This window comes from Dasypus novemcinctus, chromosome 12, assembly GCF_030445035.2.
Source record: "Dasypus novemcinctus isolate mDasNov1 chromosome 12, mDasNov1.1.hap2, whole genome shotgun sequence".
Classification (NCBI taxonomy): Eukaryota; Metazoa; Chordata; class Mammalia; order Cingulata; family Dasypodidae; genus Dasypus; species Dasypus novemcinctus.
In genome coordinates, this window is record NC_080684.1 from 51,899,704 (window position 1) to 51,913,499 (window position 13,796).

At 40.4% G+C, this 13,796-nt stretch overlaps 1 protein-coding gene across 1 annotated transcript in view; it reads left to right on the plus strand.

The window, feature by feature from the left end:
* Positions 1–13,796, plus strand: part of MYRFL (myelin regulatory factor like) — a 140,521-nt gene that overhangs the window by 31,005 nt on the left and 95,720 nt on the right. The window contains 1 exon segment of the mRNA XM_058308416.1: positions 13,218–13,308. Coding sequence (XP_058164399.1) covers positions 13,218–13,308 — 91 coding nt within the window.

Here is a 13,796-nt window from a genome sequence, read left to right on the forward strand (position 1 = left end):
AAGCATCCAAAACTTTGCAAAAAATGAATTCCCAGACTTCCAGGGAAGCCAGAAGATCTTGCTTAATGTATATTTCAAGTCATTGTTTTAAAAGGAGAAGCTTGAATTTGATAATCTGCTAGTGAGGACAATGAAATACTTCCACAAAGTAAGAGTTACATGATGCAATGGACTGATCAATCCCCCTCTTATTTTGAACCCCATGTTTATTTTCAGATTATTCACTGAGGAGTGTGTGCTTGCCACAAGAGTAGCTCTCTAATGGTATCGACCTAATCAATAATTTTTCACCCAGAGTGGCCCTCAGTTTGTGAAAAGCAATACAGGACACGTTCATGTGGAATTTTAATATCATTAATGCTGAAGGACATGAAACTGACATTTTTAAAGCTATTTGTGGCAGACACTCTGCTGTCTGCCCAGTATTGTTACACCCACCTTCTTTCCTGCCAACAAGAAACCTATCGGTTCAGAGAGCGGAGGAGAGTCCTTGAGCCCAGGGAGGACAGGCTCTGACCCCAGCTCTAGCCGATGGATTCTAATTGCTCTAAACCAGTTACCATAATGCAGCAGCCAGAATTCTCCTTTGCAGCTCTTTCCAACAATCTTTATTTTTTTTTAAAAAGGACAAATTCCTGTATTTGCGGAAGTGTTTAGTAATATTAATAATTCAACATATCTTTTACATTTTTATTAAGAATGTTACTGTCTTTGTTAGTTTTTCACTGGTTTGCCTCAATCCTATTTTCTCCTATTATTTTGCAGAAAGCAAGGTTGTTCAAGAACACATGTTATGGTAGAAAACAGCTGAACCCCTGAAAGCAACTATGTGACCTTCAGCAAGTTACTTTAAACTCACTAAGATGGTTTGCCCTTATAAAACATAGGGATAATAATAGTATCTATTTTATAGGATCAAAATTTTTTTGAGGATTAAATGAGAAAGCTAATGTAAAATTCTTAGCACAGTATGTGCTACTTAATAAGTGTTCAATAAAGTTACCAACACTATTATTATAAATCCCCATTGGCCATGTCTTAAATGGAATGACTGTGGTTCTTTCGAACCCTGCTGGATCTTCTTTAGACACTCTTGTAATTGCCAGCATTCCTCTTAAGATATGGGGCCCGCATCATCAAGAGCTGACCTATGCACAGAGGAACAGGGGCCTCACCACCCCGGTTCTGAACTCAATGATTTTATTATTATAGCCCAACATTAATTGTCTTCCTCCTACTGCCTCATGATGAAGCAACTGAAAGACCTATGTCTTTATCAGCTAATCACTCATAAGCCAAGTTTGCACATCTTGAACTTGCATAATTAGAAAAGTCAGTGAGAAGTCGTATGCTTTAACCTACTAAATTTCTTCTTGTCAGAGTCAGCCATCAATCCAGCCAGTCAAGATTAGATTATATTCTTTCATATAATATTGTGCTGTGGTCCACCTCTTTCAGGCCATCTGTACCAGTTTACTCACTCTATATTCATCCAAACTGCAAACAACATTGAAAAGGGTGATAGCAGAGCCATTTTGTACTGAATTTTAGAAATGTCTTTAGGTTAGCATTTTGGGGTACAGTTGTCCCAGATACAACTTTGCTTAGGTCTAATGTAAGTCTCTCTCCTTAGATAAGAAACCCTTGCTCTGTGCCTCCCAGAGTCCTAACTCATCACACTATATTGTCCCTAATTGTGTCCTTGTCTGTGCTTCCTTCCCCTACCTTGAGGGTGAGCTGTGTGTTACTCACTGTTGCATCCCCAGTGTTTAGCATACAGCACCTCATTAAATATTTCTTGACTGTCAAATGAAGGAGTTACCAATTTTGTGACGTATCTAGTTATAATCAAGATACACATTTCCAGGAAGTGGATGTGGCTCAAGAAGTGAGCTCCTGCCTCCCACAAGGGAGGACCTGTGTTTGGTTCCCAGTGCTTCCTAAGGAAGACAAGCAAGACAGTGAGCTGGAATGACAGGCAGGTACAGTGAGCTGATGCAACAAGATGATGCAACAAGAGACACAGGAGGAAAACATAGTGAGAGACCCAACAAAGCAGGGAGGGGAGGTGGCTCAAGGGATTAGGTGCCTCCCTCCCACATGAGAGGTCCTAGGTTCGGTTCCCAGAGCCTTCTAAAAAGAAGACCAGCACACAACAAACAGACACAGCAAATGTAAACAACGAGGGGTTGGGAGAAATAAATAAATTAAATGAAAAAAAATACACGTTTCCATTGATAGTCTCCTGATCTGCCCATGAGACAGCTGAACAGGAAAGGAAATCTGTCTGCATGGCTACTTCTTGGTGGACACACACAAGCTCCTTGATGTCTTCTGCTTTCCCAGAGTCCAGCAACTATGTTTTTATCAATCCATTCTAGAATTTCACATATGTGACAGTTTTAGAAAACCTGTGTGGGTGTCACCATCCTCTTACAAAATGTGCGATTTATTTACTCAAGTTGAATAAAGGTTAACTTTTATTTTTATCTCTCAGATAATCAGACACATAAATTTCGGGTGATTCATATCATGTTAAAGTCCAGAGACAGTCTTCTAATTTGGTCACTATTTCCAACAATGGGTCATGTTACCTCTGCTTGAAAGAGTTGCTTAGTACCGATCAAGTTATTACTGGATCAATGTAGGATGACCTGTGCAAGGGGGCCAGGGAGACTCCAGGAGTCCAGATCATTGGGTGGAGTTTTTCTTGCTGCTCATTTCTGTCTCCAGGATTGACAAGACATGGCCCTGAACAGACGAACCCCCCATCTCCCTCCCAGCTCTCTCATATTTCCACCCCAGGGCACCAGCACAACCACCCACTCAGCTACCAAGACACAGAGTGTGGAATCATCTAGATTCCTTCCAGTCAGCCACAAAGTCCATTGAATTCTTCTCCTAAATACCACTCTGATCTGGTGCTGTGTTGGTAAATGTTTAACAGCCAGCTCATGGGCAGGGAGGTGCCGGTGGGAACGAGGGAGTCCTGATCTGGAGTGTTTGCCAATTTCTGTGGTGTAAATACTCCACCTCAAGCACCAAGAAGACACCGCTAAACAGGGAGCTGGGAGGAGATGTGGAAATTGGCTCTCACAAGGCTGAAGGCAGCTCCTGAACCCCACTGCCTCGACCCCACCTCCCTGCCCCAGATCAGATTGCAGTGGCATTCAAGCCCAGGCTCTGCTCCTGCTGACAGCTCAGCCGTATCTACACTCGTTCACCCTGGAAGCTTTCCTGGCAGCCCCTTGCCCCTGCTCACGCATTTAGTGTCCCCTGACGCCCTGTGTACACCTCTGTGGCATGGCTTTGCTGTGGTATGTTTCTATGTCAGTCTTTCTCACTGGTCTGTGAATTTCTTGAGCACAGTGAGTGATGGTTGTGACGAAGGGTAGCATTTGTTGAGTGGGAAACTGCGCTAAATACTTCGTATGCATTATCTCATTTAATCTTCCCCACAACTCTCTGAGGTAGGTGCTCCTATTATCCTCAGTTTGTTGGTAAGGAGGCAGAGAGAGGCTAGGTAATTTGTCCAAGATTGCATAGCTGGGAAGTGTCTCAGCAATATTTGAACCTAGGCCCGACTGTGAATCCAGGATCCTTAACTACTAAGGCTCATTTGTCTTTATGTCCCTAGCCCTTGCACTGTGCCTGACGCATAGCAGGTGCCCACTGATTTTGTATCAAGTTATTGAAGGTGGGAAAACCAATGTTGGCAATGTCCTTGACTAGTTTCTTTGCTCTAATTGTGCCCAGTTGTAGTCCCATCTACCAGTTGCAGGCAGAATGGCCTTTCAAAAATATATATGTGGGTCATGCCACTGCTTTGCTGCAGATCTCTCAGTGACTCTGTAATTTTTTAGCAAATTTTTTAATTGTCTTTTTTTAAAAAAGATACATAGATCACACAAAATGTTACATTAAGAAAAATAAGAGGTTCCCATATACCCCACTCCCCACCCCCCACAGTGACTCTATAACTTTTAAGATAAATTCCTTACCCCAACACCTATGACTCTTCGTAACCTGGTGTCTGCCAACCTCTATAGGTATACCTGCCACCATTCATGATTACATTTATACATTCAAAGCTTTCTAACTCATTCCAAACCTACAGTACTTATTGAATAACTACTGTGTCCTAGGATCTGTTCTGGGTGTTTAGGATTTGTACAATAAGAAGCGATTCGTGCCTTAGAGGGGCTTAGAGTTGAGTAGAGAGTGACAGGCACACAACATGTAATTGCTGCAGGGGTTGAAATAACAGAACACACAGGTTGCGGTGGGGTGGTGAAGGGCAGTTGCTCTCAGTTTCTACCCTCTCTTCTCCTGCTTCCAGGCCCAGGCCAGGCTTCTGGCACCCTTCCAGAGTCCTGCTACTGATAACTTGAATTCCTTTGCACACGCTCTTTTCTCTTCCTCGAATGTTTTTTATTGTTCCCTTTCACATTGTGAACCTCTCTTATCCTTAAAAATTCCTCCCTCAGGTCGCTTGCTGAAAGCCCTTGGCCCACCCTGGCTGGCCAGTTTGAAAGTCTCCACTGCACCCAAGCACACATTCATTGCAAGCCACCACCCTGCAGCCGATCTTCTTGGCCTCCTCATTGGACTGTGAACTGCCTCTGATTTTTATTGCTGAACATATAGTGGACCCTAAGTAAATGGGTGAATAATGAATAAAACAATTAGTCAAGTGATGATTGGATGATGTCTCTGGGAAAATGTCATCTTTATGCATCTAACTCTGCATTGGTGTGGCTCTAAACGCCAACCCTGGATTTCAGATCCTGCTTCATTCTCAATGGGTTTTCAAAACAAATATGTCCTTAATAAATGAGAAAGGTGGTGGAATTTGGTTTCTTCTTTTTTCCTCCTCTTTCTCTCCTCCTCCTTCTTTAGAATAACTTTTAATATTTGTGTTCCAATTTCTCATGCATACTGGCATATCAGAGGGTAATTGCCAAAGCACAACCATTTGGGGCATCCTTACAGTTGCTTTTTATAAACCTTTAAAAACAACTAGAGTTGCTGCAACAGACCAATTTTGCCATTCTGCTTGTTGTCTGAATATGCGGGGCACCGTTGTTTTGGGATGCAGAGCCAAAAGGCCAACAGAAAAGACGACAGGGGGACATCAGGAAAGTGATACGAGTAGGGAGCTTGTCAAAGGGAAATGGTACAGGGTATTTATGTAGGACTGGTGGGTGGGGGATGGGCAGTGGGCAGAGGAGGGAGGGAGTGATGAAAAATGTCCTTGCTTATGCTTACCCTACTCACCCCCTTGGAGAAGGACTGGTTCCCCAAAGGCATATGCAGGCTTATTAGTAAGCCTGTGGCTACAACTTGGACTCTCTGTGGGATTGATCTTCATAACCATAACCTTTTTTCTGGTCTGCCTAAAGCCAAGGGCAGCAGGAAAGGTTATGTTCTGCAGTTGTCACTGTGCCTAGAGGGTGAGAAAGAGAGCTAGGGTGAGGAAGGGGTTTGCTTCACAAGAGCGATAAAGGCGGCAGCTTCTCTGGTACTCCGAGGAGGCCGGGGCAGCTTCTCCTTCTGTGAGTTGACTCTGACAGCCCTTCACAGCCACCAAAGATAAATGTGGAAATGGGGTGGAATCAAGGGTCAGAACTGAGCCTTCCTGACAGGAAGAGGGATGCCCAAGGATGCTCTCTTTGCAGACTGAGTTGCTATAAACAAGTGTTTAAGACATTTAAAGCCTAGTGATTATTTTCAAAGGCATAAGATTTATTTTAAGAGTCTTTTGAGAGTTGCCCTCTGTGTGTAAAACCTACTGAAAACAACTTTATCTGACACCAAGGATTTATCTTCTTGAGTAATTTCCTTTGGGTTTGGAAAGCACAGATGTAGTTTTGGAGTCCTAGAGAAAGCTGGTTCCTGCAGGGATCCTCTCTCCCTGTTCATTAAGGGGTTTGCATAAATCACAGGAGGGAGGCACGTTCTGAAATCTGTGAGCATCTCCTACCTCTTCCTGGGGACAGGGCTGGGGATGGTGGGTGAGGTAAAGAAAGTCTTTCATGGGTCAGGTCTAGAATCTATGGACCACCTCCTAGTTCCACCTGGGGAATGAGAGGAAGGGGAATGTGTAAAGCAGATGGGACACCAGCAGGGATTTCAGTGGGAAACTAAACAGATCTCTCTGTCCATCTGCTTCTCTTGGCAGGCAGCTTGCCCAAACCCCAGTGAAGTAGTAGGAGCAGGCCAGTTCACTCTGCAGCAGGCTGATATTGTGGAGGGAGGAGAGGAGCACAGAGCAGGCAAGACATGCTCAGAGACAGAGCAGACCTGGGTTGGCCTGTGGGTCACTTCTAGCTGTGTAATCCTGGGCAAGCTTGTTAACCTAGGTAATCACTCTTCCTCATAGCTGGGGATAATATTAATGTCACCTCATAGGGATGCCATGAGGATTAAATGAAATAATGCACATAAAGTGCTTGGCCCAGTGTAAGAAATCCAAACTTGGAGAGTCCCTGCACAACTGTGATAGTGTTCAAAAGAGTCTCTCTTCTTCCTTATACTCCTTTCCCAACAAGGCAGCCAGAGTGACATTTTAAAAATGTAAAGCCTATCATGTCACTTTGACCTCCTGCCCCATGCTCGCTGTGCTCTAGGTACACTGCAATGACTGATTTTCTAAACATGCATGGTTCAGTCCTTGGACTCTTGTACTTGCCTTGTCCTCTGCCTGACATGCTCTGCCCCCGATCTGTGTATGGCTGGCTTTTTCTTCAGAGAGGAATCAAAAGGAGCTCCCCAAATGTGGCCTCCATCTAAGCCAAACTCAGCATATATGCATTACCTTCCCCCCAGCATAGGACATGACTCCCAGGGGTAAGCCTCCCTGGCACTGAGGGATTACTACCAAGCACTGGTTGGTGATGCAACTGGAAAAAGATCTTGAATGAAGGAGGGAGAAGGTGATGACAAATGAGTTTATATGGCTAAGAGGCTTCAAAGTGAGTGGGAGGTCATTTCAGAGGTTATGCTTATGCAAGTCTCAGCAGGATCTCATTGACAGCCAAAATAAATATTGCCTCAAATAGTGGGGCTCCTAAGGGCTCTGGAGACATCCAGATGCTTTAGGCAGGGCAGACATCTCAGGAGTTTGATGCCTTGCCAGTGGGCCCTACTTGGGAATTTATGCTCCCTAGTATGAAAGAGTTGGACTCAGTTGTGGTTTCCCTACACAAGGCTTTTCTGTCCTTCTATTTGAACCTATATTTAGTACTAGAGTTGATAGGTATATTTGCAAGAGACTTAAATCTTCAGGCTGTCTCTGTGCCAACTAGACCCTGAATCTCAACAGCATTGCAACACCTACTCTCCAGTTCATTGAACTCACCCATGACAATTAACAAGGTGATGATGATAGACAACACCCATCCCAAGAAACAAGGATTCTGCAACTGCAAGTAAAATAGTCCCATCCATCTGCCCTATGGGATCTAAGCCCCCTCTTAATTAGAGGTGGAGTGGACATCACCATCCCAGAATCCTCAGGATTGGGGAATGAATGATTGACTACATAGAGTTGGCTTACTGGTATTCCACTACAGAGTTATTATGATTCTAGCAATGGAAGAACTTTTATTATTGATGTAGAGGCAGTGACTAGTGGAGGTTCTATGGGCAGGGAGAGGGAAAAATAGGTATAATATGGGGGCATTTTGGGGACTTTGGAATTGTCCTGAATGACACTGCAATGAAGAAACAGCAATTATATATCTTGTCATAACTTACAAAATTGTGTGGGAGAGAGTATAAATGACAATGTAAACTATAATCCATACTTAGTGGCAATGTTCCAAAATGTGTTCATCAATTGTACAAATGTACCACGCTAATGAATGATGTTGTTAATGTGGGAAAATGTGGGAGGGGTAGGGAGTGGAACATATGGGAACCCCCTATATTTTTATGTAACATTTATGTAATCTACGTATCTTTTAAAAAACTAAAAAATTATTTTTTTTAAAAAAGGAGCTCCCTCCCCCATGGTCTACCATATCACCTGTTTTATTTTCAACACTAACTGAAAGTATCATTTTTATTTATTGTTCATTATTTATTGTGCATATTTCCCCACCCCTACCATTGCCACTCTTTCTTCCTTTGGAATGTAAGCTCCCTGAGGGGATTTAGTCTTTTTTCTCACTGCTAAATCCCCAGCATCTTGTAAAGTATTTGACACAAGGTAGGTGCTTAATAAATATTTGTTGAATGAATTAAAGAATGAATATATACTGTCCAGCTTATCTGCACCCTATCCTTTCTTCAAAGTCTAGCTAAGGAAAACTCTACTATGAGGTTATTTCTGACCATTTCAATTTTTAGCAATTTCTTCCTCTTATGAATCCAGTAAGCACTAAGGATGTTCCACCCTTTTTCCTCTTAGCTCATGCCATGGAATACACTTGGTGATGTCTCTTCTTTTTCACCTTCCCTTCCTTATCATGCCCGCTCTGGCCTGTCTCTGGCACACAGCAATTTCCCACCATTTGGGAAGTGCTCAGATTTTTTTAAAAAATTTAACTATGATAAAATATCAAAACAAAACTAGGGAACAGATGTGGCTCAAGTGGTTGAGCCCTTGCTTCCCACATGGGAGGTCCCACATTCAGTTCCCGGTGCCTCCTAAAAACAACAAGCAAACAAATTTAAAAACCACCTCAGGGAAGCCAGTGTGGTTGAGCGCTGGCTTCCTACATATGAGCCCACATATGAAGTCCTGGGTTCAATCCCTAGCCTCTCAAAAACAAAAATCAAGAAGCAAAAGGCCCTCATATAACTAGCAAGTCTGAAGGTTAGGGTATCTTGCCCCTGGGAATAATGTAAATCAAGGATAGGGAATTGATGTATTGTATATTTAAATTGTATCTGGGGAAAAAAATCACAGAAGACGTTATTTAATTGTCTATCAGGAAGTGGATGTGGCTCAAGTTGTTGAGTGACTGCCTCCCACATGGGAGGTCCTAGGTTCAGTTGCTGGTACTTCCTAAAGAAAACAAACAACGAGCAGACAACAAGCAAAAAAACCCAACAATGAGCAAAAAACAATGAGCAAGACAATGAGCAAAACAATGAGCAGACAACAAGCAAAAGCAAACAAGCAGGGAATAGATTTGGCTCAAGAATTTGAGTGCCCACATTCTGGGTTTGGTTCCCGGTGCCTCCTAAAGAGGAAACAAAACAGACAATGAGAAGACGAGGAGCGAAAACAACAATCAAAAAACAATGGGCAGACAACAAGCAAAAACAACAAGCAAACAGACAAGAGAGCTATCTGGTGGGGGGGGTTGTCTATCTATCTCATCTATTTCAGATTTTATTAAGCTGAAAGAGTAACATTTGGCTTCTCACTGTTGGCAAAAGACAAAAAAAATGGTTGTTTCAGATTCAATGGCTGGGGAAATTATAATCCTCTATAAAGTAAAGCATTTTACAAAAAAAACCCCCACAAAACTGCATCACGAAGAATGGGGACTGAGATTTGCTTAGATGATGCCCTATTTAGAAGTTCCTGTCAAGCACTTCTAAATGATGGCTTTGAGTGCTTTGTTTATCCAGCGGTTCAGAGAGCAGTTGACTTCAGTAAAGCTGGCTCCCGGCTGCACTTAGCATGAATAAACTGTTTGCCTTAGTTTAACCCTTGGATGTTGTTTTGGTTTGCTAAAGGCTGCCAATGGAATATACCAAAATGGGCGCACTTTTACAATGGGGATTTATTAATTTATGAGTTTACAGTTCTAAGTTGTGAAAGTGTGCAAGTCAAAGCCTCATTAGAGATGCTTTCTCCCCAAGCTGCAGGCACGGGGTGGCATCATCAGAAGGTGCACAGATGTGGGCTTTCAGGCATATAGTGGCATCTGCTCTTCTCTCCCCCCTCTCTTCCAGGCCTCATTGCTTCAGCTTCTGGCTAAAGTGGCTTCCTCTCACCTTCTGTGTTCTGTTGATTGCGGCTTCTAACCCCCAGGGGCCTTCTCTTTCAGCTTCTGGATTCCTCTCTGTCTTTGCAGCTTTTTTCTGTGTCTGTGGCATTTTATTCCTTCATTTATAAACAACTCCAGTAAAAGGAATAAGACCCACCCTGGGTCATAAAATCTAATCAAAGGCCCTTAACTGAAGTAATTTAATCAAAAGATCCCACCTACAATAGGTTTACACGTACAGGAATGGATTAGCTTTAAGTACAGGGATTTCTGGGGTCTGCAAAAGCCTCAAACTACCACAGATGTCAATCCAAATATTGGCTATTGGCTACTGGCACCTGATAGTGATGATCAAGAACTAGTGAAACAGCCATCAGGATGGAAGGGTCTTGTGGTTGGACAAAGGCTTAGCCAGAGGGCTCCAAGGAAGCACGGGCTTCAGATTTAATCCCCTTTGTAGATGGGGTGCTAATTTATACTCCTGCCCAGGAACGAGAAGGTAGGGGAAGGTCTACAGAATATGGCACATGCTCAATTTATGTTACCTCTTTATCCAAGGATCCTCAGCCCAGTCCTTGCTGGTGAAAATGTTCATTCACTGATTTTTTTCTTTCATTAATTCACATGACAAATGTTTATTGACAGTCAACGATGAACCAAGAAAAAAGATGGGTGATGACGTCATCGCAGTGAGAAAGATAACCATGATCTTTGCCCTTGTGAACCATTTCTAGTGAAGAGGACACAAGAAATCATTAAGGGGTTTTGATTTAGGAAGTATTAATCCAAAACCTTAGAGGAAGTATTTGCTTTCAGCTTTCTTTGGTACATTGTTAAAAATAATACTGTTACAAGAAATGGCTCTATTATACGTGCTTTACTTAAATAAAATATGAAATTTAATATTAAAATATTAATTTTACTTGAATTTAATAGAATAAAAAGAACCGTAAGGGAAACTGAAGCAATTACAGAATTAAAATTTTTTTTTTCTTACTGTTAGAGATAGTTCTAAAAGATTTTTCCAAGGTTAAGAACCGGTATTAGAAAAGTCATGAAAAAGTTGTAGTTATTTTTTAACTAAATGGTTCTTTTTTAGTTAGTGTAGATGGTCTCTGAGATATGAATGCTGGGGTGATAAGCGCTATTATATTTCTTCCCCTTCACTTCTCCCTACCTTCCAATTCTTTTTTTGCTTATATTATTTTTCTTATATCAGGGTTTATCAGTTTTACCTTTTTACCTACAACTATAATTCCCTCAGATATTCAGTCTAAGACCTATATTAATATGAATTCCCTGTTCATCACTAGTTCTTTTGCTCAATTTCTATATTCCTGGGTTCTTTCTTTTGAATCATTCTTGATTTGCTGAAATTTCATTGTCAATGAGTTATTTTCATGAGTGATTCATGGGGACTTTATAGCCTGATTCTTATTTTAGAATTGTCTGACTGTTGCCTTTATATTTAAAAACAAGTTGGTTGGGTATAATATTTTGTGACACACTTTCTTTCTTTTGAAACTTTGTTGAATATTTTCTATTGCTTTTGGCATTGAATTGAATCTCCTTTTGAAGATGTTTTAGTCTTGTGTGCTTTTGTTTCCTTGCTCAGTGACTTGACTTTTCTGGTCCAAAATCTGATTTTTATTCTCTCTTTGTTCTGAATATCTAAATAATGGTTGTCTTATATAATTTTTCATGTTTTTTTTTTTAAATCTTGTCATTTAAATCTGTAGATTTGATTCTTCCTTCATATAAGTTAAATTCTTCTTATATCTCTGAAAACTTTTCCTGTTTCACTAATTTTCTTCTCTATTCCAGGTACATTCAATTATTCCTTTTGGTCTTCCAAATCTACCATATTCTCTTATTGCTTTAAATTTTTTGTTTGTTTGTTTGTTTGTTTGTTTGTTTTTTGTTCTATTGCCTCTGTATACACTGTGATAATCTTAAGACTTTTTTCTATTCCAAATATTCCATTTGCATTGAGTAGTATCTTGTTTCTTCCTATTTCTAATTTGTTTATTACAGCTTTCATACTTTGTTTTTAAATTTCCTTATAGAGCTTAGCAATTTTTCTTTTAATCTGTTGCTTTTTCTTTATTATCTTGTCTCTGACTTCCTGTGTTTATCAAGTCATATTCTTACGTTCTTCAGTAGAAGCACTTGTGGATATATGTATATAATTTTTTGGCTATATATTTTACCAGACTGAGTATGTCATGCCTTTTAAAATCTCTAATTTTTCTTACTGAAATATATTTAAAGAGATACTATGCAGTTTCTTTACATCCTTCACATCATATTTAATGTGGGCAACTCTATCCACACTTTCTATTTGCTCTAATAAAATAAATTCTCCTTGACATCATTTGACGTCCACACTCTCCATTATAGTTTAAAGGCTGGGAGTTGATTTTAATCTACTTTTTTATAGCTTTAGGCATGGGGAAGGAGGAGGTGTTTGGCTGAGGAAAGTGAAATCCTTGCTAGCCTGTTTTCTAGAGTCTCTTCTGCGGTCCCAGTATTATTCTAGTAACAATTCCACCAAGTAGGGGTATATCCCATTTTTCTAAGTTGCAACATAGGACCCTGGAATATGGCAAATATTGGCAATTTTTCCTGGCTCTGCTGAGGTTCTGTAATGGTCTATAGGGGCTTCTAAAATTTTAGTATTGTTTAATTCTAACACCTTTATTATAATCAGAAATGTATAAATACATTTTTGTTTTGTAAACCAAGAAAGGAATCAGAACTATTGTGTTACATTTTTGGAAGCCAAACAAAAAAATGAAGCAAAATATTGAACTTCTTATTGATTGAATTTAACTGGAAATACATCATCCAACCAACAAACTGACCATCCATCCATCTATCCATCCGCCCATTTAATCAATAAATATTTATTGCTTGCTTTGTGGATACAATAAGAAAGATAGTCCCTGCCTTGAAAGACTTTAGTGAGAGAGATAAACTCAAAAGCAAGCAATTGTAATACTGTGAAACACAAAACACATGGTGTTATGGATGCACATTTAAAGGGGTATCTAAACAGCCTTGGTCAGTCAGGGAATGCTCGCCGGAGGAGAGTGACATCAAAAGAGATTTTGGAAGGAAATATTTGAGTAGGAGAAAAACCACACTCTCAACAAATGCATTATAGCATTTAAGAACTTAAATTCTAGGTTGTAAGCTTGTGAATGTTTCTAGCCATTAGTCATTCTTCTGAAATCCTCATGAATTTCAAGTTTCTATTTGCCTTTGCAGCTCAAGGGGCCAGTGACACTTTTGGGAACCCAGCACTGGATACAAGCCTGCTGGAGGAGTTCTTGGGCAATGACTTCGATTTGGGGGCCTTGTAAGTAATGAAAGCACTGTTCTCCACTTGATGTTAATTTTTAAAATTATGAAATAATTAAATGAGTTGGGAAGTATTCCCTCCACTTCTATTTTCCAGAAGAACTTGGACAGCATTTGTATTATTTCTTCTGCAATTGTTTGGCAGATTTCATCAGTGAAGTTACCTGGGCCTTGGATTTTCTCTGTTAGAAGTTTTTTGTTTTTACCGCAAATTCGACTTCTTTAATACATATGATGCTGTTCAGGTTTCTATTGTTAGTTATCAATTTAGGTAGTCTTTCAATGCATTATTCCATTTCATCTAAGTTGTCAGATTCATTGGGATAAAGTTTTTCATAATATTTCCAGTTATACATTTAACGTCTGTAGAATCTATCGTGATGATTCTTTTGTCTTTCTTGGTAGTAATTTATACCTTCTCTTTCTCTCTTTTTTTCCTTCATTGGTCTATAAGAAGTTTATCAGCTTTCTTAACTTTTCAAAGAT